This window comes from Babylonia areolata, chromosome 31, assembly GCF_041734735.1.
Source record: "Babylonia areolata isolate BAREFJ2019XMU chromosome 31, ASM4173473v1, whole genome shotgun sequence".
NCBI classification, from domain to species: Eukaryota; Metazoa; Mollusca; class Gastropoda; order Neogastropoda; family Buccinidae; genus Babylonia; species Babylonia areolata.
This window is the reverse complement of record NC_134906.1, coordinates 18,603,112-18,627,684: the sequence shown is the minus strand read 5'-3', so window position 1 is coordinate 18,627,684 and position 24,573 is coordinate 18,603,112. Positions and strand designations below refer to the sequence as shown.

The 24,573-nt window shown below is 42.3% G+C and overlaps 1 protein-coding gene and 1 pseudogene across 3 annotated transcripts in view; both read right to left on the bottom strand.

Annotated features, from left to right (window-relative positions):
* LOC143275838 (uncharacterized) overlaps positions 1 to 6,450 on the bottom strand; it is a 40,071-nt pseudogene extending 33,621 nt beyond the window's left edge. Inside the window, exon 1 of the transcript XR_013053471.1 lies at positions 6,354 to 6,450. The product of XR_013053471.1 is annotated as an uncharacterized LOC143275838 (transcript). The remainder of the gene's footprint in view (positions 1 to 6,353) is intronic.
* An 8,830-nt stretch (positions 6,451 to 15,280) lies between these two features.
* Positions 15,281 to 24,573, bottom strand: part of LOC143276323 (uncharacterized) — a 44,633-nt gene continuing 35,340 nt past the window's right edge. For both annotated transcript variants that reach the window (XM_076580834.1, XM_076580835.1), the window contains 4 exons: positions 20,448 to 20,596; positions 18,368 to 18,573; positions 17,302 to 17,596; positions 15,281 to 15,929 (listed from right to left, as the gene is read on the bottom strand). In XM_076580834.1, coding sequence (XP_076436949.1) covers positions 15,675 to 15,929; positions 17,302 to 17,596; positions 18,368 to 18,573; positions 20,448 to 20,596 — 905 coding nt within the window. In that variant the 3' untranslated portion in view covers positions 15,281 to 15,674. The remainder of the gene's footprint in view (positions 15,930 to 17,301; positions 17,597 to 18,367; positions 18,574 to 20,447; positions 20,597 to 24,573) is intronic.

The window sequence follows — 24,573 nt, the reverse complement described above, 5'->3', positions numbered from 1 at the left end:
GCACAAGGACCCTTCTCAATATGTTTACCAGCTACTGTGCAGCCGCTGTGAGGGCCTTCAAAAGAACTTATTTTCTTTCTTTTTCCTTTTTAATCCCTTTCTCTTTTTTTTCTTTTTCCTTTTTAATTTCCTTTTTTATTCAAGAAGCCGTCATTGTCCATGAATGCTTTCAGTGCATGTACCAGCACAACGCCCACTTCCTTCTTTCCTTTCCAATCGCATACACACATGCACGCTCATAATTTATACCCGCTCCCCCCACCCTCCGCCCTCCACACACACACACACATGTACATGGTAACATGTAAACAAATCATCCCTGGAGGAAGGAACGAGACTGTTCCGAAAATTTAGAATTCGTGACAGATTGTGTTTGTTTTTCTTCTTCTTCTCTCTCTCTCTCTCTCTCTCTCTCTCTCTCTCTCTCTCTCACACACACACACACACACACAAGGGCGTACGTCTAGATCGCAAACATACATATCTTGCTATATATAACATTACAACCCTTCCTTTTCTCAGTACTAATTTGCATGTCATGGTTGGGTTATTATACGGCTCGCTCTCTCTCAGTATGCGCGCGCCCACGATATATATATATATATATATATCCAAATACGTTTGCTTGCAATCTAGACGTGCGTGCTTGTGTGTGTGTGTGTGTGTGTGTGTGTGTGTGTGTGTGTGTGTGTGTGTTGTGGCGAGTTTCCAGTGTGTCAGTTAATTTAATGACAACTTAAAACATATTAAGGTTACACCCATAAGTTGTAACCATGACTATAATTATACCTTCCTGAAGAAAGCTGAACCACAGAAAAGCTGTTGGCTCTTGTTGCTCTTGTTGTTAACAATACTGTAAATATGGATATGTATTGTACCTGATGTGTATGTTCTGTTTGTCTTGTCAGATAATAAATTAGAGTGACTCAACTTGATATGTGCTCAGTCCAATTTTCCAATTAAACCCCGCCCCTCCAGCTTTCTTACTTTTTTTTTTCTAAAGGGCATCTTAACGCGCGCGCGCGCGCGCACACACACACACACACACACTATTCATATCCTTTTTTTTCTTTCGCGTTTGAAATTACTTGCAGTGAACAGATGGTAAATTACCGAAAAACAGAGACAGACAGACAGGCAGACGGACAGACAGAGAGACGGAGAGACAGAATAAGAGTCCAAGGTTTGAGCAAAACTGTGACGCACTTGAACACAACCAGCTACGGTTCGTTTGGTTACTAGGCCTATGCGTTACGGATCTTAAATGCCGTATATCATAGGAAACTGAGCGCAGTAATGTGGGTCTGTGGCTTGATGCAAGAAGAAGAGAAAGCCTAAAATTCAATAGACCATTGTAATATTTTTTTAGGGAAATTTGGTTTATTCCAATCGATTACTTGAAGGCATTATTCTTACTTTTGTTCTAGAAAACTTATGAGTTGTTTGTCTACAGAAAAAATACGACTACTCACTTGAATAGCGTCAGTGTCGCTGGAACCAAAAATATCAAAAATCTCATACATATCGGTCATTGGAACACTGTTTTCAACTCCAGTCCTGGCGTTTAAGTCTCCGAAGATAAATGAACAGTAGATCTGCATGTTCAGTAACACCCATGTTACATTGTTTGATGAGTGAGATACCGTACACAATATCAGTTTCCCTGTAACAGGAGGTACATAACATTAACAACCAAGCAAGCATCACCATCCAGTTTGAGCAGGTCTGTGGAAAGCTTCAGAACAACTCCATTATCATGTTCCACATGAATTTGTGGCAATATCCCCTCCACTCCTCTTTGTGACTGGCGGGGTGAACGTCCTCTTCTTGCTGTGAACACTGCTCATTCCTTCCAAAGAGGAAATATTGTGGATATCTTGCCTAATTTGTTCTATGAAAAAGGTGAACTCTTTTATTTCATCTGAAAGCTTTTTTGTTGTTGCTTTTTGTTTGTGATAAAAAAAAATACTAATATTGCAACAGCACCCAACAATTCTGCAAAGTTGCAGCGTCCATCACTTTGACATCGGGTGACAAGAACACATTATTTAATGGAAATAACTCGAGTGGAAATGAAGCAGAAAAGTTCTCAACAAGCAAAACAAAATATAATTCTAAAATAAAATAAAGGACTGATACCTGCTTCATAATAAACTCGACTCAACCCCACAACATTACATGTCACAAAACTCACATGTTTTGTGGGTTGACTGTCACTGTCACATGCCCGGCCAACCCCCCATTCACTGTTCATGGCAGCACAGTAAAGACACAGCGGTGTTACCAGCACGTGAATATCGTGCACACTTTTCGTCCGGCGTGAACTGTCCTTTGTCACCATTCTTCTTTCTCACAGAGCGAGACCTCCACCGGCTCAGTGGCAGATGGGGAATCAGTCATGGACGGCACGTGCTTTTCATCACGCACGTGATTTTTCACCGCAGACACCGAAGTCCTGGCTGACAGTGTCTGCAAATGTGTAGGTGGGATTTCCGAGTCAGCACTCTCCGCGTCATAAAATTTGGCCGTGTCGTCACCTGAAGTGGCGTTCCCCAGTTGAGGTGTTGTACTGCTGACGTCATTAGGGTTTTCTTGGGGTGGTTCCCGCGGCTCAGTCTGCCGTTGTTCTTCTAGCTACACCATTGTGGCTGTCTCCACATTTCTTCCCCTCCACTCCTCTGTGTGATTGGCGAAGGGAACGTCCACGCCTTGTTGTGAACACTGTTCATTCTGTCTTGAAGCAGAAGACTTGTGGACATTGCCCACGTTGTGACCTGTGTTGTGGCCTATCCCAGCCCGGACCCTGTGTCGCGCTGTGTGCAGTGATAGACATTAGACCCACCAGCCGATGTGTTCCTTTGGAGAAGATTTCCATTTCTTTAACCCTCTGTGTTGGCAGCGGGATCGTGTGGGCAATATCCACAATCATTCCCCCTCAAGACGGGATGAGTCTGTTCACAACACAGCGTGGACGTTCACTCCGTCAGTCACACAGAGGAGGGAAAGAAATGTGGATGTATAGCCATCCTGTGGTTTGGTTCGTGGTTGGGATTCTCGTGATAACTGAGAGAACCCAGATCTTGTGTGGTGGAGGAGGTCTCTTTGTGACGGCCTGGGGGACTGCTGGGTGGGGGTGCCAAGTCCAACAACCTCATGTCATGAAAAACACTGATCATCTCCCTCATCTAACAACCTCAGGTCATGAAAAACACTGATCATCTCCCTCATCTAACAACCTCATGTCATGAAAAACACTGATCATCTCCCTCATCTAACAACCTCAGGTCATGAAAAACACTGATCATCTCCCTCATCTAACAACCTCATGTCATGAAAAACACTGATCATCTCCCTCATCTAACAACCTCAGGTCATGAAAAACACTGATCAGTCTCTCCCTCATCTAACAACCTCATGTCATGAAAAACACTGATCAGTCTCTGCCCTCATCTAGCAACCTGATGTTATGAAAAACACTGATCACTCTCTGCCCTCATCTAACAACCTCATGAAAAACACTGATCACTCTCTGTCCTCATCCAACAACCTCATGAAAAACACTGATCACTCTCTGCCCTCATCTAACAACCTGATGTTATGAAAAACACTGATCACTCTCTGCCCTCATCTAACAACCTCATGAAAAACACTGATCACTCTCTGCCCTCATCTAACAACCTGATGTTATGAAAAACACTGATCACTCTCTGCCCTCATCTAACAACCTCATGAAAAACACTGATCACTCTCTGTCCTCATCCAACAACCTCATGAAAAACACTGATCACTCTCTGTCCTCATCCAACAACCTCATGAAAAACACTCTATCACTCTCTGTCCTCATCCAACAACCTCATGAAAAACACTGATCACTCTCTGTCCTCATCCAACAACCTCATGAAAAACACTGATCACTCTCTGTCCTCATCCAACAACCTCATGAAAAACACTCTATCACTCTCTGTCCTCATCCAACAACCTCATGAAAAACACTGATCACTCTCTCACCTCATCCAACAACCTCATGAAAAACACTCATCACTCTCTGTCCTCATCCAACAACCTCATGAAAAACACTGATCACTCTCTGTCCTCATCCAACAACTTCATGAAAAACACTGATCAGTCTCTGTCCTCATCCAACAACCTCATGTCATGAAAAACACTGATCACTCTCTGTCCTCATCCAACAACCTCATGTCATGAAAAACACTGATCACTCTCTGCCCTCATCTAACAACCTCATGTCATGAAAAACACTGATCACTCTCTGTCCTCATCTAACAACCTCATGTCATGAAAAACACTGATCACTCTCTGACCTCATCCAACAACCTCATGAAAAACACTGTATCACTCTCTGCCCTCATCTAACAACCTCATGTCATGAAAAACACTGATCACTCTCTGTCCTCATCTAACAACCTCATGTCATGAAAAACACTGATCACTCTCTGTCCTCATCTAACAACCTCATGTCATGAAAAACACTGATCACTCTCTGTCCTCATCCAACAACCTCATGTCATGAAAAACACTGATCGGTCTCTGTCCTCATCTAACAACCTCATGTCATGAAAAACACTGATCGGTCTCTGTCCTCATCTAACAACCTCATGTCATGAAAAACACTGATCGGTCTCTGTCCTCATCTAACAACCTCATGTCATGAAAAACACTGATCACTCTCTGCCCTCATCCAACAACCTCATGTCATGAAAAACAGTCTCTGTCCTCATCTAACAACATCATGTCATGAAAAACAGTTTCTGTCCTCATCTAACAACATCATGTCATGAAAAACAGTTTCTGCCCTCATCTAACAACCTCATGTCATGAAAAACACTGATCAGTCTCTAGCCCTTATTCCACGCGTTGTCGATCGTAATTTGTCAAAGTCCGTGGATGTAAACTTCGACAATAATTATCCACACTTTCTACTCCAGGCGGAATGAGTTGTGTTCACAACAAGCCGTGGACGGTCACTCCATCAGTCACACAGAGGAGTGGAGAGGAAGAAATGTCGACATCATCATAATTATGATCACTCAGCGCTTCGAAGCGAGCATTAACTCTTAAGGACATGAATGTAATATATATATATATATATATATTATAGCCTGTCAAACATTACTTGAAGCGTTCTCTCCGTCTCATCAGTTGGGCCAGATTAAGCGCCCCCTTAAGATTCGGTTTGAGTGGCAGGCAGTAGCACTTGCAACAAGATAACAGTCCGAAACACACATCGCATGCGATCTTCTTGGTCGCGCAGTGTAAATGTCAACATGGCGTCTGCTAAACATTGCACGGTTGGTATGGAAAACAAAAACAAAAAACAAACAAACAAACAAACAAAAAACCCACGCCACATAGCGTCCACAAACTTCTCGAAAACTTACATATATACTTTCAGCTGCCATCGTGTTCTGACCTTCTTAAGCTATCTCGCTTGTGGTTGTTCATATTCAACTTAATAATTAATAAATCGTAATTAGCAGGGCAGTTTTCACAGCACGTCTTAGAAATTTCCAAGATGTGCTCAATTTCCTCCTAATACAGAGAGAGAGAGAGGGAGAGAGAGGGAGAAAGTCTCATAAACAGGGTAAGCAGGATAAACATACACATGACTACTTTAGATCAACTCTGATACACATATCATATCACAAAAAGAACGAAAACTTTTCATGTGTTGCTGACGATATAAACAAACATAAATGTTAAGAAGGTTTCAGGCGGTACTTTTAATTGTGTGGGATTTTTTTTTATTTTCTTCTCTTTTTTTATTTTATTGATTTATTGCCTGAGACCTGTCAGTCCTGAACTTATATCGTTCCTCATATGATACACATTGTATTGAGAACACTTGTCTTTATATAGAGACATTGACAAACACGCGGGCGAACGCGCGCGCAGGCACACAATTTTCTTTTACGTCTAAATCACTTTTGTGAAAAGACCTTAAATTTATTACCAACCAACACACACACACACACACACACACACACACACACACACACACACACACACACACTCACACACACACACTCACACACACACCGACCCTCATTTGAATCATGGAAAAATAAAGAAAGAAAAAAAAGTCTCCTACATACGTCAAATTCATTTCAGTATGCATCGACATATGAGTTCAATTGGCTGGAAAACGAAAGATTTAACCGTGACTCATTCGGTATCGATGAAATATGTTACCATTTTTAGGACATGCATAGAGGAGACGGAAAGACAGACAGATAAACAAAGACGGAAAGACCGACAGAGACAAGCAAAGACGGAAAGACAGACAGCCATGAGGTAGTAAACTGCAAAACAATTCCAACAGCATTGAGACTCACTTGCTCGACAGAAGAGAAACCTGCCTGTGTGTACGACCCAACATGCACAAATCAGAGATACAGGGTTATCAAAACAGGTTTTAGGTGTCGCTGAGCGCACACATGTGACGGACCAAACTGTCGCTTGCTCAAATTGTCGCTGACGACATTTTTGAACAGGCGCCTCATTCCCCAAAGTGTCGCCAAAACCAAATTTGTCGCAAAGCGCGACAAATAAGGCAGGTGTGTCACCTAATTGAGAGAATGAACTGTTGGGCTGGATCAACTTCTGTACCGACTTTACTTTGACACATTCTGTTTCTCTTATTTTGATGCATGTATCTGTCTGTCTGCCTCTCTGCCTGTCTGTCTCTTTCTCTCTGTGAATGTGTGCGTGCATGTGTGTGTGAGAGAAAGAGATGGGGGGGGGGGGGGAGAGATAGAGAGAGGGAGAGAGAGAGATTATACATACGTGAAATAACACACACACACACACACACCAAAATACACACACACACACACACACACATATATAAATGTGTGTGTGTGTGTGTGTGTGTGTGTGTGTGTGTGTGTCTTGTTATTGTGTGTGTGTGTGGAGAGGGGTGAGGGGGGAGGGGAGGGAGAGAGAGAGAGATCACACTGCGCATCGCCTCATCTGCCCTTCGTAAACACACACACACACACACACACGCACACGCACACGCACACGTGCGCGTGCGACCACGAACGCTCACATACACACAAAATAATGTTCGAAAACTCGAGTCTAGAGAATTAGCTATCTTAGCACCCGATGCTATTAGATAGTTAAAGCAGTTGAACCAACTGGTCAGCACCACTTGTCACAGACGACAATTTTCCAGCTGTCAAGAAACTGGGGACTGAGTGTTGATCAAAGTTCTCGCCGGCAATAGATTGGATTTTGGTGACAATTTGAGGAACGAGGCCTAGCCTAATAATTGTCGCCGATGACAATTTTGGCAGGCGACAAATTGGGGCTATCTAATGTGGGCCATCTAATGTGGAGTCTGACTGTCCCAACCTACAGCTTTACGTCGTCAGTAATGTATTTGGTGTATTCAACTATGCACCTCTACAATCTTAGCACCTTCCGGTAGTAATGTCTCAGTGTCAGCAGCGATAAAACGCTGCCGCCATTGCCTGCTTCTCATTCCAACAGAGAGAGTGGAGGAATTTTGTTTTATATCCTGTCACACATATCGGAGATTGAAGACATTTTGTTAAAGTATTTATGAATACATTTGAGTATTATCGGTTAGAAGGAGTGGGAGATGTGAATGAAGGGTGAAATGAGGGTGAAATCTGAAAATAATATATCTAAATACAGTTACAGGAAATTACTTAAACCAGTTTAGAACAGTGCCGTTGACACCAAATGTAAGATTAAGACTGGAAAGAAGAAATGGTCTATCGTGTCAAAGGCGGCTGACAAGTCGAGATGAGTGAGAAGGGAATTTTTTCCGGAGTCGAACGCTATCAGTAGATTGTTCAGGTTGTGGAGGAGAGTGGTTTCGGTGCTGTGGTCAGCGCGATAGGCAGACTGAAATGGGTGGATGAGATTGTTGAAACAAAGGTGGTTGCTGAGCTGCTTTAGGACAGCTTTTTCAAGGAGTTTGGACATGAATGGAAGATTAGAAACTGTCGATAGTTTTTCAAAATGTTTGCGTCAAGGTTGGGTTTCTTCAGAAGAGGCCGGACGATTGCAGTTTTGAAAGTGGATGGAAACGTTCCAGTGAGAAGGGATGAGTTGACAATATTGGTGATTGTTGGGAGAAGTTGTGAGACACACTGGGAAAGACCGAGGCTGGTATAGGATCCAGCTCACAGGATTTTATTGTCATTTCTTTCAGGATTTCATGACCTTCTGTTTCAGTCAATGGATTAAAGGAATGGAGAGGAGTACCGCTGAATTGAGGATTAGGATGAGCAGGTTGGAAAGAGGAGAAGACATTGGGGAGTTCAGATAAAGTGTAGGCAGAAGGAAGAGGAGTCTTTTTTGCAGTTCCAAGAAGATTTGGCATGACAGAGTAAAGAGATTTGGTGGATGTGGCATCGAGAACTTGAGAAGAAAAGAAGTTTGTCTTTGCTGATGAGATCATATGTTTGACTTTATTTATTTGTTTTCGGAATATTTGATTGTGGACTTGCAGTTTTGTTGATCACCATCGTCTTTCCAGTTGCGTTTTGTAAGTCGAATATCTTGTGTGTACCATGGGGCGGAAGGTCTGTCAGGGAGTATGCGGGTAGTGGGGGGTGCATGTTCATCCAGCAGTTGAGAGAAGACAGTGTTGTAATGTGTAGAGACGTCGGTACGGGAAGAAATTTTGGAAAGGCGTTCAGCATTTTGAGAAGAAAAAGTGTTAATGTTGATGAATTTCAGGTTGCGACGAGTAGCAGATTTTTTGGTTCTGGTAGGTTTTGAAATATTAAGCAAGAATATAACAGCAGAATGGTCGGAAGAAAGTTTGTCAGTTACAGTCACTGACGCAACCATGGCATCAGAGTCACGTGCGATGAGCCAGTCCAACGTATGGCCAGATCTGTGTGTTGGTTCTGTAACGAACTGAGAGAGAGAATGGGTGGACAGAGATAGACATAGGCGTTTGACATCAGTGGAAGTTTGGTTGTCGAAATGAAAATTGATAAATTTGCCAGAACGAAGGTTGTAGTAATCAAGTAGTGTTCGGAACTCATCGTGAAACAGAGAAGACGTTAGGTTGTTTTTACGACTAGGAGGAGGACGATAGAGACAACAGAAGATGATTGAGTGACCGGGAACACTGCGAGTGACTTCTAGCATTTCGAAGGTATCATGTGGAAAGGCGTGAATATGGGAGAAGGGGAGGGAAGACTCCAAGATGTCTCTGTAGACGGTGGCGATGCCACCTCCACGAGACAGTCGAGGACGTGACATAGTTTTGTATCCGGGGGGAGGGGGGGGTCAGTTGTTTAAGTTTGGGTTTGTGACCTTGTGACTTTAACCAGGTTTCGGTAAGAAATACAATATCAAAGTTATTTTCAAAAATAAAATCAGAAAAATAGCCAGTCTTTTGATCAGGGCAGACAGATTGAGCATTGAACAGACAGGCATGAAAGAGATCAGAGGTAAGGAGAGAGGAATGTAATGGTGAAGCAGGTGAGTCAGGCAGACAGACAGTGGAAGAAGAAGATGGTGACTGAGCAGTGGAGGACAATGGGAAGGAAGAAAAAGGTCCGGGAGTTGAGACAGGTGTGGCAGGAGTAGGAAGCCGAGCAGACTATCACGAGGGATACATTGCAAAAGGGTGTAGTTGTGTGTGATGTGGGGTGAGTGTGTTTAAACGTGTGTGTGTGTGTGTGTGCGTGTGTGTGTGTGTGTGTGTGTGTGTGTGTGTGTGAGAGAGAGAGAGAGAGAGAGAGAGAGAGAGAGAGAGAGAGATCAAAACCAAAATACAACAGTCTGGTGCGATGTTGAACGATGTTCCAACAATATGTCTAATGATTGAAAATCTAATCGTTCGCAGTTAGGCATACCTACCCTAACAACTGCTTCTTTGTATTAAGCAGTCAATAAAGAAAATAATTATGAAGCAGACCTGAAAAAAATGCACATACAATTATGCGATAAGTTTCAGTTTCTCATGGAGGCGTCCCTTCGTCCGAACAAATCCATATACGCTACACCACATCTGCTAGGCAGATGCCTGACCAGTAGCATAACCCAAAGCGCCAAGTCAAGCCTGGAGTGCAAGCATTTTGTGTACCAATAACGAGTCAGTGGACTTATTCTGCAGAATTGTGCCACAGGACAACACCTACGTTGCCATGGATTCTTCTTCAGTGCGCAAAGCATGTGCTGCATACGTGACCTCGGTTTATCGTCTCATCTGTATGACGCTCAGTTTGATTTCTCAGTCAAACTTGGGAGAAAGGGCGAGACCACGTTATGTGATAATGAAATACACAGTAACCATTGTGTATCAGTGTGTGTGTTTTCTGTTCACTGCGAATCTTTGCCTTGGCAATGGAAAGGCCTGTGTGCAGGTGGGCGACACGTACGCCCTGAGAGTTAGTCCCATTGACCGCCAGCCCTTAAGGACTCTCCCGATCCACTCCCTTCCCCATCTACTGCGAGAATCCCCCGACCCCCTTCCTTTCCATATCGCCTCCACCCCCTTCACTGCCCCTCTCTCACCCACCCCCTCCTTTTCAAATTGTATGCCGACAACGAACGTGGCTGACGCGTCCTTGAGTGCTTTTGATTTGCACAGTGACATGCAGTTGGTGCGACACCTTTCAAGCCCCCCTCTTTCAATTTTCAAAGGAAACCTCTTGTGGCTTCCTCTCACTGAGCTTTTCCCTCGCATGTCCTTTACAAACTTGCACAATCAAGCGAGCACGAACAATGTTCACTCCCTTCCCTCCGACACACACGCATACACACATAGACAGACAGACAGACACACACACACACACACATGCTTATGAGCCACATCACATGTATGCATACACATACTTTTTCTGCATTGATGCCTGCATACGCTCATTCGCACATACACACTCTTCTTCTTCTTCTTCGTTCGTGGGCTCCAACGTTCACTCGTATGTACACGAGTGGGCTTTTACGTGTACGACCGTTTTTACCCCACCACGTAGGCAGCCATACTCCGTTTTCGGGGGTTGAACGAAAACATTTTTTTCAACAGGAGAAGAGATTGTCAAACTTTGAAGAAATTGTGTGTGTGTGTGTGTGTGTGTGTGTGTGTGTGTGTAAATGATAATTATTATTATTATCATCGTTGTTGTTACGATGTACTTGGCTTTATTTTTGTCTCTTCTTTCGTCGTTCACTCCACTCAAGTTAAACTGACATTCTTTTTCGGACAGTCTTCACTCGTCTAAGCGTGCCGTGGACAGCCGTGATTGGCTGACCGTGCACTGCACGCGCTTACGATGACCAATGTGATACGATGTTGATCGAACAAGTTTTTTTTTGAGAGATTTAGTGTGTTGCAAAGGCTCACAGCGGCAGGCCATAACACTATCATATAGAAATATATCATTTCGTACTGTTACTTTATCTACTCAGTCTCAGTTTCAAGGACTTGTCAAAAGCGTAGGGACTGATCCATGTAGACTGCGGTCGACATATCTGCTGAAAAAAAAGGGCAGGTGCCCGATCTTCGCATTAGCCAAACGCGCTGATCTGGCTTTGAGAGGCTTTCCCAGGTTTGTGTAAAACATTAACATAAAATACGTGAATAAATAAATAAATACTTGAATAGATTATTTGATAAATACATTTTTGACATCAATAAACGAAAAATAAAATAAAATAAAAGTTAGTAGAAAATAAAAATTAATGGGTTTTTTGGGTTGTTTTTTTTTTTTTTTTTACTCAATAACGAACAACGCTGTATCCAGGATGTAATTTCTCGCTTGAAAGATTTTGGAAATCGTGTACAGGCTTCCTTTTATTCACTGAAGTGGGGGTGGGGTGTGAAAATAAAAACAATTACAAACAAACAAACAAAAAACTAACAAAAAACGTATCCGGGTTTAAATTCCTGGGCTGGTTTGAATGAGCGATCTGAGCGGCGCTAATTAAGTTTCCTTGGCTCTGATTCTGTTCTAAAGGCCATGCGAAGACGTAAGGAAACTGCCTACGCTTACTAAACTTAGCGCTGTTAATTAATTAAACAAATAAAAAAAAACAAAAAAAAACAACAACACCAACAAAAACAAAAAAAAGAAGAAAAAGACAATAACAGAAAAAAAAAGAAGAAGATTACCTGTACACGTGGAGTGACAGCCTAGAGGTAACGCGTCCGCCTAGGAAGCGAGAGAATCTGAGCGCGCTGGTTCGAATCACGGCTCAGCCGCCGATATTTTCTCCCCCTCCACTAGACCTTGAGTGGTGGTCTGGACGCTAGTCATTCGGATGAGACAATAAACCGAGGTCCCGTACGCAGCATGCACTTAGCGCACGTAAAACAACCCACGGCAACAAAAGGGTTGTTCCTGGCAAAATTCTGTAGAAAATCCACTTCGATAGGTAAAACAAATGAAACTGCACGCTGGAAAAATTTTTTTTTTAAAAAGGGGGGATGGCGCTGTAGTGTAACGACGCGCTCTCCCCGGGGAGAGCAGACCGATTTTCACACAGAGAAATCTGTTGTGATAAAAAGCGATACAAATACAAAAAACAAAAACAAATACAACTGCTGCTGTGGCCGGACTTGCACTGAGTAAATATGGGGTGGGGGAGGGGGGAGGGATGGTCGAAGCACGGACTTTTAAATGGACTCTGCCCCAAAGTGAATAATGATAAATTCTTATATTGCATGAATAATGCTTGAAGCATAATATTGAACAAATATGAAAAACATCCACCGTTGTAAACTGCCAAGACACGCAAAAACACTTTAAATGTCTGTTGTAACTAAGATTTCATCTGATATATAAGCTGTGAATTATTTCTCGGAGAAGATGAAGAAAAAATGTATCCTGTGTTGAATAGTTACATGGTACGTGTAAATGCCTTAAGTATGGGGCCGAGGCCTTAATCTGAATAAACATTTGCTCTCTCTCTCTCTCTCTCTCTCTCTCTCTCTCTCTCTCTCTCTCTCAGTAATGATGTTTGAACAAGAATGGGGTGTCTTTCTCATTTGAACACCCGACATTTCAGTACATTGTTTCTTTGAGGTTTTCTGGGGCAATAAACAGCAGCCCTCACGACATGATACTGTTTGGCTTTCTCGCTCTCTGGACTTTGGGCAGACAATGGCCGACGCGCGCACAGCACGCTCGTCTTCGAATATCGTGCGGCCAGCTATGTGATGGTACAGTCCATCTATTTATAAATCCCTGGGGTGTGAGATGCGACCTGACACAGCTGGGTTATGTCTTAACTCACCTCGACCTTTGTGGGTGTACTTTTAATGGATCTCAGTTACGCTTTTAAATACCTTAAAACCTCAGTAGTTTATCTCGCGACTTCTTGACCGGTGTAACAGGCCAGATCTTATCCCTGGCTGGTTCTTACCCGGGGTAAGAAGTAGCCCAGGCTGGTTCTTACCCCCCCATTTCTTCTGTCCTCCAACTGAGCGCTTGCCCTGACACAGCAGCTGATTAGACAGTCGGCTGTGTGACATTCTCACCACATGTCCAGCCCACTTGGCTTGGACATTCTACAGAAGGGTTTAGACGCTGCAGAGGCCAGCTCGTGCCAAGACTTCCGTGTCGGGCACTTTGTCCTGCCACCTGATGTGGAGGAGTCTGCAGAGACAGCTCAGGTTGAGCTGTTTGGCGTGTCTGCTATAGACAGTCCAGGTCTCGCTGGCGTAAAGGAAGGTGGTAAGGACCACTGCACAGTAGACCTTCAGCTTAGTGGTAGAGCTGAGTTGTCTCCGCTCCCAGACGTTCTCACAGTCTCCCAAAGGCGGCGCTGACTTAAGCAATCCTGTTTTTGACGCTAGCGTCTATGTTCACACACACAGACAAACACACACACACCACCACCACCACCCACCCACAGACATACCCGTGATGTCCTTCACGTGCCATGCCACGCCCACTCACATCATGCTCACTTTCAGACAACACCAGAGAGGTTAACAGTGACCTAGTTGGCATGCAGTGCAGGGGAGCATGTCTATGTTTCCCCAGGTCTATATCCCCCTAGGTCTATGTCTTTGAAGATGTTAGACTACTGTATGACCACTACTGACCACTATCAGAGTTCAGCTTGCATCACATTGTATGAAATATTGCAACGTTTTAGCAGGATTTCACTATACTGTTGGCCATTACTAACCAGTACTTGCCACTGCTGACCACTACGTCAACATCTTCAGACTGCGTTGTTTTGTCACATTTGTGCATTATCAAGACGTCCTGGTTTTTTGTTTTTGATTTTATTAACTGCAAACTGACCACTGCTGGTCACTGACAACCACTACCCAGTGACCACCGCTTACCACTACTGACCACTACAGTCCACTGACTACTACTGACCACTGCTGACCGCTATCCACTGCTGCCCACCACTGACCACTGACTACTGCTGATCACCGCTAACCATTGACAACTACTGACCACTGCTAGCCACCATTTACTGACCATTAACCATTATTGACCACTGACCACCGGTGACATCCATTGACCACTGATGACCACTGACTAATGCTGACCACCACTGACCACTGTTGAGCAACACTGACCACTACTGACAGCTGACCACCATTGACCACCACTGACTACTAGCACTACTGATCACTTACAACCACTAACCACTGACCGACCAGAACCAACCACTGACCACTATATACTGACCACTTATGACTATTGACCTCTGACCACTGCTGACCGCTTCTGACCACTAACCAGTTCTGACCACTGACCACTTCTGACAACTGACCACTGCTGACCACCACTAACCACTGACATCACTGTCCACTAATAACCACCGTTGCCTATTACTGTCCACTGCTGTCTGCTGACTACCTCTGACTACTGCTGACCACCACTGACCACAATCACAGAGCACTACTGACCACCACTGACCACTATATATGGACCACTACTGACCACCATTGACCACCATTAACCGCGGACAACTTACAGGTAACAAATTCCATCTGCTTCCTATGAACAAAAAACAAACAAACAAAAATGAAAACCGACTTCGGAGACAAATATTTTTTTCATGCACACGGAAGCCATTTTACTTTGTGCATTCCATTATAAGATAGAACTCATCCCCAATCACAGCCATATTACAAACCTTGCAAACTCTCGTGGTGTGCCACTACGTCTCCCTCTTTCTATTTCCAACTCAAGATTACTAAGCATAATTCATCAAAAGCAGTCACTGTACATCAGAACGACTGAACGTCTCTCGGAACGAACTTCATGTTCAAAGATAATATCAATTAAAATAGGTGTTCCATATCGAAAATTTTAATTGCAAATAAGAAAACAGTTTTATCCAAGCAACAGGTTCATTGATAAATTTCCAGTTTTGAATAAAAGCCCATTGGTAATAACTATTGTGTGAAATAAATTCCTCGCAGTTCACATACCCTTCATTCTAATATTGTTAATCTTGGCACTCTTCAAATATCAATTACCTCAGAGAAAAAGAGAAGGGGTAAGAAATAGCTCAGGGGATACAAACTGGCTTAGGCCAAACATTACCCCGGGTAGGATGTAGCCCAGGCCAGTTTTTATGGGGAGCAGGGACTCAAGGTCTTTGGGGGAGTGTGGACCCACGTTCGTTCGCGGAGAATAAACACACAGGGAGGGTGGGGCGATGGAACCAAGTCATTCTGGGGATGTTCACACCGGAGCCAGAGGCTCGGGTTCCCGATAGCGGCCAAGGGGAGCGAACTCCACATCAGGACAGCCGAAGGCGGCGGGCCCCACGACCTGCAAGGCTTCAGGGGAGGTCATGCGGGAAGGGGCGGGGAGGGTGATCACCATCACCCTCTGACCGTAACGCAACTCCTCCGTCGAAATCGGTTCTGCCGTGGCGGCGTCCATGATGGAAATGACGTCTGGTACCACGGCCATGATCTGGAGTTCTTTCCCTTTCTGTCAACATATTTAAAAAACCAGATTACTGTGAATGTTGCCCAGTATCAGTAGCTCAAGGAGGCGTCACTGCGTTCGGTCAAATCTATATACACTACACCACATCTGCCAAGCAGATTCCTGACCAGCAGCGTAACCCAACACGCTTAGTCAGGCCTTGAGAGAAAAAAAAAAATATATTACTGAATCGGATTTTCTTTGACTTGTATGTCTGTCTGTCGCCCACCCCCCACTCCCCCTCTCTATCTCTCTCACACACACTCACTCTCTCCGTGTGACAATTCTCAGTTATTGTTCCTCACTATGAATAGTACCTTATTGTGTTATGACGATGGTAACCAACAATTCTTTTAAAATTTGTTCCTACAACTGCAATGGATTAAATAATTCAAGTAAAAGATTTTTTTTCAGTTTCTGCGGAAGAAAGATGCCAGTAACTTCTGTCTGCAGAAGACACACCTACCGATAAAGACAGAACATTTTCTTCGAGCCAGTCTGGTTCGGTGGCTCTAAAGCAAACAAAAGTGGTGTGGCTATACTTTTTAACAACAAATTTGAATAGAATTTTTTTGATGTTGTAAGAGATCAGCAAGGTTGTTATATTTGATGAATATTTAATTTTTGAAAAAGAAGTTGACCTTGGTGAACTTGTATGGACCCAGTAGTGGTAACAGACCAGATTTTCTTGGGGAAAAAAAAAGGTGAACACACAGAATATTTCTGTAAATGAACATGTGATATTTCCGGAGACTGGAGCTGTACTTTAAGAATGAAATTAGATGTACGAAACTATTTCAGAAGAGAAAATCGTCCAAGGACACGGAAAAAAAAAAGAAAAAAAAAGAAGTGATATCATGACAAAGTGTAACAATTTTGATGTCTTAGTGGTACGCGTCCCCTTAGGACCAGATAAAAGCTGGGGTTTGCATTTTTGGTTATGAGTCAATCCAGGTGCAGAAGAATCTCGGCTCCAAAACGGCATTGGCATTGATAAATATCGCATTCATTTCATGGTGACACAAGGGATTTACCTATACTGAACACCGGTGCGCCCCAGGGATGAGTCTTGTCCCGCCTACTCTTCTCGATTTACACTAATGAACTAACTTGCAGTCAAGTTACTGTCACGATACTGATGAACCCCACAGTCCATTCGTCATGATTTCCTGAAAGATGTATGGAACCTTACCTCATCCGATGATCCCCACAGTCCTGTCGTCATGATTTCCTGAAGATGTATGGAACCTTACCTCATCCGATGAACCCCACAGTCCATTCGTCATGATTTCCTGAAGATGTATGGAACCTTACCTCATCCGATGAACCCCACAGTCCATTCGTCATGATTTCCTGAAGATGTATGGAACCTTACCTCGTCCATCTTTCTGACCACCAGATTTTCGTTCTGAAAATCCAGCACCAGGCGCAGCATCTCCCCGCCGTCATCAGTCTGGTCCTCCGCTGTCCGAGCCGGGTCATAGGCCACCCCTTCGATTTGAACGCGCCCACGGGTAAAACCGCCGCTGGTTTCGCGGGTGACATCGCAGATTTTGCCGACAGCCAGGGCCTTGACATCTTCCACTGCCATGAGGGCCTGGATGGGGTCCTGTTTGTTCTGTCTGGCTCGTAAGATGCTGTCCCCGATGGTCCACACACGGGAATAGGACCTGAAAGTTCACGAACTTAATTTGATTTGTCATAAATCTTTTTTATTTTTATTTTTATTTTACTACTGTCATTTGGGTGTATTGTAATAAAATTTCATTTTTGTGTCTAATACTTTTCGACATTGCCATGACCACTCTGTCAATATAGGTTGTTTATTTGTACATATGCTTACGTTAACTGACAACAGGAATAAAACGAAACTATGTCAGAATATGTACGGCTTCTAAGAATAGTTACTCATTTCAGATATCAGTGTTTGGTGGTGGTTGTTTTTTACCTGGAAAAGGTTAGTGTCTCATTTCTGAAACAAACCACCAGGAAAATCCGATGGAATTTAGCCAATAAAGAAACTTTTTTTTTAATTAAAAAAAAAAAAAAAATTCTGAAGAAGATCCGGTCACTCTGTTAGACACTAGCTTTAAAGGGAGAAGCTGAAGCGGTGAGCGTCGATCTCTATTTCAAGGGATACTCGTGCACTTCGGCGAGGTAACGAAGTAATCAGTGGCTTAACAAGGGATGCCCCAAATAAGTTTTAAAAAAATAAAAATAAAAATAATAAAATTATGCCCATTTCAGATAGGCATTCTGACAATCACCACATTAACTTCCCTGAAAGGAAGCCTTTAAGTATTATTTTCTCTTTTGATAAAAAATGTTGCTCTACACTTCTGTTTTTTCTATTCAAACACCAAACACCTGCCCGAGAACAAAATGTTGCTTAAGACGTTTCTGGTTGTTGTTTTTTTTCTGTTCAAACACCAAAAACCTACCTGAGAATAGTCTTCTTCATGACAACGCTGTTTCGTATGGCAGCGAACGCCAGACCCGCTGCTGACCCCATCTGCACGCACACTTTCCGGAAGTGGTCCTCCACCTGTTGGGCCGTTTCAGATCGCAGGATGACCGCCCTCCTCCCCTTGTCGTCCACCATGGCTGCAGGGTAGGGCTTCTCCCCGTGGATGAAAGGAAGAAGCATCTGCACCAACAACCAGACCGTGAGGATGTTAGTCTGCCCCAGGATTCTGATGTGTTTTGGGATACACTTTTTTTTTCTTTTCTTTTTGCAACCCGTTTAAGTATTACTACTCTCACGCCGCTCATTCCGAGTACCCCATACACAGCTGCTACTAGGCTCGTCTGCCGTAGTTTTGAGCGCCGGCATTCCGCTGGGAACTATCGATGTTTGGTCGCAAGGACCCCACACACAAGATGAGACCCTGCACTGCTTCCGAGTCACTTTGGTGGTGTTCAGTAGTGCCTGTTCTGATGTAGCATTCGCAGGACACAACCTACTAAGCCCCGTACTGATGACAATAATCGTTTAATCGTGAAGCCAGAATGAGCGTGCGTCCCCCCAACGGCCCCCATCCAAAGTGGAGAACAGCACCACATCTCTTCCAACGACAGCCCCACCACGAATCTGCCGACACCGACATTGACAGATATTCTTCCCAAGCATGGAAGTGGAGAGGAACTGAAACTGAGGTGTCCATGAAAGAACAGCATGAAATGACACAGACATTTTTTTCTGCATTAATGATCAATGGTTCTCTTTTTTAATTCTCAGTCCTGTAATCAGCTGCTGATAAAACCGATGTTAAAAATCCTACGTCAGAATAATCATGTAGTCTTTGACCTTTGCGATTTTCGCCAAACACATTCTTACAAACAATGGATGAAGCAATGTGAGATTTTCGTGCTTATCATTTTTTGTGTTGTTTGTTTTGATTGATTTTTGAAACTTTTATTGTTAAACGTAAGTATTTGATTGTTGTAAATAAGATTTTATTCCCCTGCAATGGAGAATTCCTTTGTATTGAATTTATGGATTGCAACACTGACTACTGAAAAACAACAACAATATAGCACAGATATGAAAATATTTTATTTCAATTCGATTTGCTACTTTTATTTCATTTTCAATTCCTTTCATTAGTTATTGCTTCATATCAACCTGATGAATTTCCGCCTACACTGGGCCTATCTCTCATTTTATGTTAGTTATTTCAATGTATTTTCAATTCAAAATTCAAAAACACTTTATTAATCCACATGGAAATTAAAGTGTGCAATCACAGGCTCCAACATAAAAATGAACATACGCACCATAAAATACACTAAAAATAGTCAGATAAGAACTCACAGTAGCTGACGATAAACTAAAACAGCCCCCCCTCCCCCAGTCTATTGTACATGTCGCTAAAAGTGACTTGTCTTTTACCCACCACCCCACCCGCTTTCCTAATGACTTTTTTCCAAACTGTATTTGTCGTGTTTGGTCAAGTGAATGTCAAGCACACGGCGCCATAACAGATGAGTAAAACATTTGTAGGATTTGCTTGCACACATTAAAAGACCTATTTTTTTTCTGAGACAGTACATGCGGCTATTGGTCTTTTTAATAAGTGCAGTACTTATTTGTTTATTTTGTTTAACTTTCTTATTTCATGCGATAAAATGTTTGATGCAAACCTAGGGAAGGCCCTCAAGGCCTGATCAGCGCATATAGGGTTAATGCGTAGGTCAGACACTTGGTCTTTATTTTTTCTTTCAAGCAGATTTGGCGTAGCGTAGGCCTATATGGTTGAGTTCTAGCGCTTTGAAACTCCTTGAAACTGAAATTTATTTCACTTCATTATACCCTTTTCTTTTCGTTTTTTAATTTCTATTTTTATTCAGTTATCTTAAAAGTTCTGTTTTGTCAGCAGAATTTGCCGAAAGCCAGGTACCAGACATCATCCACTGCCATGAGGGCATGGATGGGGTCCTCTTTGTTCTGCCTGGTTTGTGAAATGCTGTCCCCGATTCCCCCCACACAAGGGAACAGGGTTTAATTCCCTTTCAGCTCACCTGCAGCATGGGGAAGGCTCGGCCCATGGCATCCGCATCTACCACCGGCAGATCCAGAGAGGAGGAGACAAGGAGGGGTTGCATAGCGTTGCAACCCCCCACCTCTCCACACAGCATCCCCACCACCTGATTGCTGTAGTTGTCAGCCACTGAAAGAAACAGGGGGAGGAAAACAGTGTTAGAAACAATCAGAAACGTCAGGTGGGAGAAACTGCAAACAGGGGGGAAACGTGTTGGAAACAATTAGAAAACTAAAAGCAACAGGGAAGGAAAAACGTGTTAGAAACACTGATTAGAAAACTGAAAGTAACAGGGAAGAAAAACGTGATGGAAACAAGTTAGAAAACTGAAAGCAACAGGGAAGAAAAACGCGTTAGAAACAATTAGAAAACTGAAAGTAACAGGGGAGAAAAACGTGTTGGAAACGATTAGAAAACTGAAAGCAACAGGGAAGGAAAAACGTGTTAGAAACAATTAGAAAAGTGAAAGTAACAGGGAAGAAAAACGTGTTAGAAGCAATTAGAAAACTGAAAGTAACAGGGAAGAAAAACGTGTTGGAAACGATTAGAAAAGTGAAAGTAACAGGGAAGAAAAACGTGTTGGAAACGATTAGAAAACTGAAAGTAACCGGGAAGAAAAACGTGTTAGAAACGATTAGAAAACTAAAAGTAACAGGGGAGAAAAACGTGTTGGAAACAATTAGAAAACTGAAAGTAACCGGGAAGAAAAACGTGTTAGAAGCAATTAGAAAAGTGAAAGTAACAGGGAAGAAAAACGTGTTGGAAACGATTAGAAAACTGAAAGTAACCGGGAAGAAAAACGTGTTAGAAACGATTAGAAAAGTGAAAGTAACCGGGAAGAAAAACGTGTTAGAAGCAATTAGAAAAGTGAAAGTAACAGGGAAGAGGAACGTGTTAGAAGCAATTAGAAAAGTGAAAGTAACAGGGAAGAGAAACGTGTTAGAAGCAATCAGAAAAGTGAAAGTAACAGGGAAGAAAAACGTGTTGGAAACGATTAGAAAAGTGAAAGTAACCGGGACGAGAAACGTGTTGGAAACGATTAGAAAACTGAAAGTAACAGGGAAGAGAAACGTGTTAGAAGCAATTAGAGAAGTTAATGTAAAAGGGAAGAAAAACGTGTTGGAAACGATTAGAAAACTGAAAGTAACCGGGAAGAGAAACGTGTTGGAAACGATTAGAAAAGTGAAAGTAACAGGGAAGAAAAACGTGATGGAAACAATTTGAAAACTGAAAGTAACCGGGAAGAAAAACGTGTTAGAAGCAATCAGAAAACTGAAAGTAACCGGGAAGAGAAACGTGTTGGAAACGATTAGAAAACTGAAAGTAACAGGGAAGGAAAAACGTGTTAGAAACAATTAGAAAAGTGAAAGTAACAGGGGAGAGAAACGTGTTAGAAGCGATTAGAAAAGTAACAGGGAAGAAAAACGTGTTGGAAACGATTAGAAAACTGAAAGTAACCGGGAAGAGAAACGTGTTGGAAACGATTAGAAAACTGAAAGTAACAGGGAAGGAAAAACGTGTTAGAAACAATTAGAAAAGTGAAAGTAACAGGGGAGAGAAACGTGTTAGAAGCAATTAGAAAACTGAAAGTAACCGGGAAGAGAAACGTGTTGGAAACGATTAGAAAACTGAAAGTAACAGGGAAGGAAAAACGTGTTAGAAACAATTAGAAAAGTGAAAGTAACAGGGGAGAGAAACGTGTTAGAAGCAATTAGAAAAGTGAATGTAAAAGGGAAGAAAAACGTGTTGGAAACGATTAGAAAAGTGAAAGTAACCGGGAAGAGAAACGTGTTAGAAGCAATTAGAAAAGTGAAAGTAACAGGGAAGAGAAAGGTGTTAGAAGCAATTAGAAAAGTGAAAGTAACAGGAAGAAAAACGTGTTAGAAGCAAATAGAAAAGTGAAAGTAACAGGGAAGAGAAACGTGTTGGAAACGATTAGAAAAGTGAAAGTAACCGGGAAGAAAAACGTGTTAGAAGCAATTAGAAAAGTGAAAGTAACAGGGAAGAGAAACGTGTTAGAAGCAATTAGAAAAGCGAAAGTAACAGGGAAGAGAAACGTGTTAGAAGCAAATAGAAAAGTGAAAGTAACAGGGAAGAGAAACGTGTTAGAAGCAATTAGAAAAGTGAAAGTAACAGGGAAGAAAAACGTGTTGGAAACGATTAGAAAACTGAAAGTAACAGGGAAGAGAAACGTGTTAGAAGCAATTAGAAAAGTGAAAGTAACAGGGAAGAAAAACGTGTTGGAAACGATTAGAAAATTGAAAGTAAACGGGAAGAAAAACGTGTTAGAAGCAATTAGTAAAGTGAAAGTAACAGGGAAGAAAAACGTGTTGGAAACAATTAGAAAACTGAAAGTAACCGGGAAGAAAAACGTGTTAGAAGCAATTAGAAAAGTGAAAGTAACAGGGAAGAAAAACGTGTTGGAAACGATTAGAAAACTGAAAGTAACCGGGAAGAAAAACGTGTTAGAAACGATTAGAAAACTAAAAGTAACAGGGGAGAAAAACGTGTTAGAAGCAATTAGAAAAGTGAAAGTAACAGGAAAAAAAAACGTGTTGGAAACAATTAGAAAAGTGAAAGTAACAGGGAAGAAAAACTTGTTCAAAACAACTAGAAAAAAAAAAGAAGAAAGAAACGGTAGGAGGGAAGGTGTTGATTAAAAAAAAAAAAGAAAAAAAAAGAAAAGAAAAGAAAGAATGAAAGAAACTGAGAGAGAAAAAAGGAAAACGCCAGTGTTAGAAAGAAATAGGAAACTGAGAGAAACACGGAAAACGTCACAGAACTTTTGAATTAGGAAACCCAGATGGTGAAACATCGAAAACATCTTAGAAACAATTAGGAAACTGAGAGAAACAGAAGAAAACCTATCATAAATAATTGGGAAACTTGGAGAAACAGGGAAGAAAAAACGTATTAGAAACAATAAGAAAATGAGAGAAACAGGAGAAAAAGCATTACATACAATTAAGAAACTGACGGCAGAAACAATTAAATAATATTACCAAAAGGAAATCGATAGAAATAGGAGAAAATACAGCACAAATATTTGGACAGTATAAACCTTTTCGACGATTCAGGCGCCTATCGGCACACAGTACACTAGAGTTACCAATCTCGCTTGTTCTTCTTTCCGGGAAACCACGCAAGCTCGAAATGTTTACAACGTGATTCCGGAGCGTCTGTTCGACTTTCGTTGCCGAATATTTCCCGTTTTTTTTTAAAGCAGATTTCTCCGATCGAAGCATGGCAAACACTTCAGGAAACGAACGAAAGGGTGTTCACAACACCGCAGAGGCATTGCAAAGTATCTCAGACGATAATTCGCCCGATGGAGTGCCTGTTGCTGACTGTGACAGTGGAGAAGAAATCCCCAGACCAGTCGAGAATGATTTCGACAGCCAGAATAGTTCCGACAGCGACTTTGTTCCCGAATCTGAAGACAGTTTTGGGAGCAATTGCAGTGGGTGCGGACAGGCTCACAGGCCACTTTCCCTCTCTCTGGAGAGTCCAGTTCGGAGCAAAGGTAAGTTTATTGATTTATTTTTAGTCGAACTGCAAAGTGTGTGTTACGCACGAGTGTTCAACACTCAGTCAGTAGCTCGTGGCGTCAACTGATGTCACAAATCAGCTGACTGACAGTGATAGAGAATCAAGCATGGATTCACAGTAGGATGATTTTGTAGAACAGTTTATGGTTGTGGTATCTTTGTCAGTGCTATGCTGTGCTCTGTCTGTGTGTGAGGAAGAGAGCAGAGAGGCGGGTAATGTGTGTGCATACTTGTGTGTGTGTGTGTGTGTGTGTGTGTGTGTCTGTCATGACTCTGTGTGATAGATCTGAATCAAAGTGGCCATGCATATATAATATATATATATCATTATATGTTACATGTGTAGTTGTGGCAGTGTGTGTTTGTGTGTTGGAATGGTTTTCTCTGTATTTGATAACAACAACAACAATAATAATACTAATTTTGAAATTAATAGTCAGAATAATGATAATGATAAATAAATGATGCTGTTATTACTACCACTACAACTGTAAGTGTAAAGTTCTACTAACAAGAATAATATTGTAATAATTATGGGAAGGATCCAATGGAAACAAG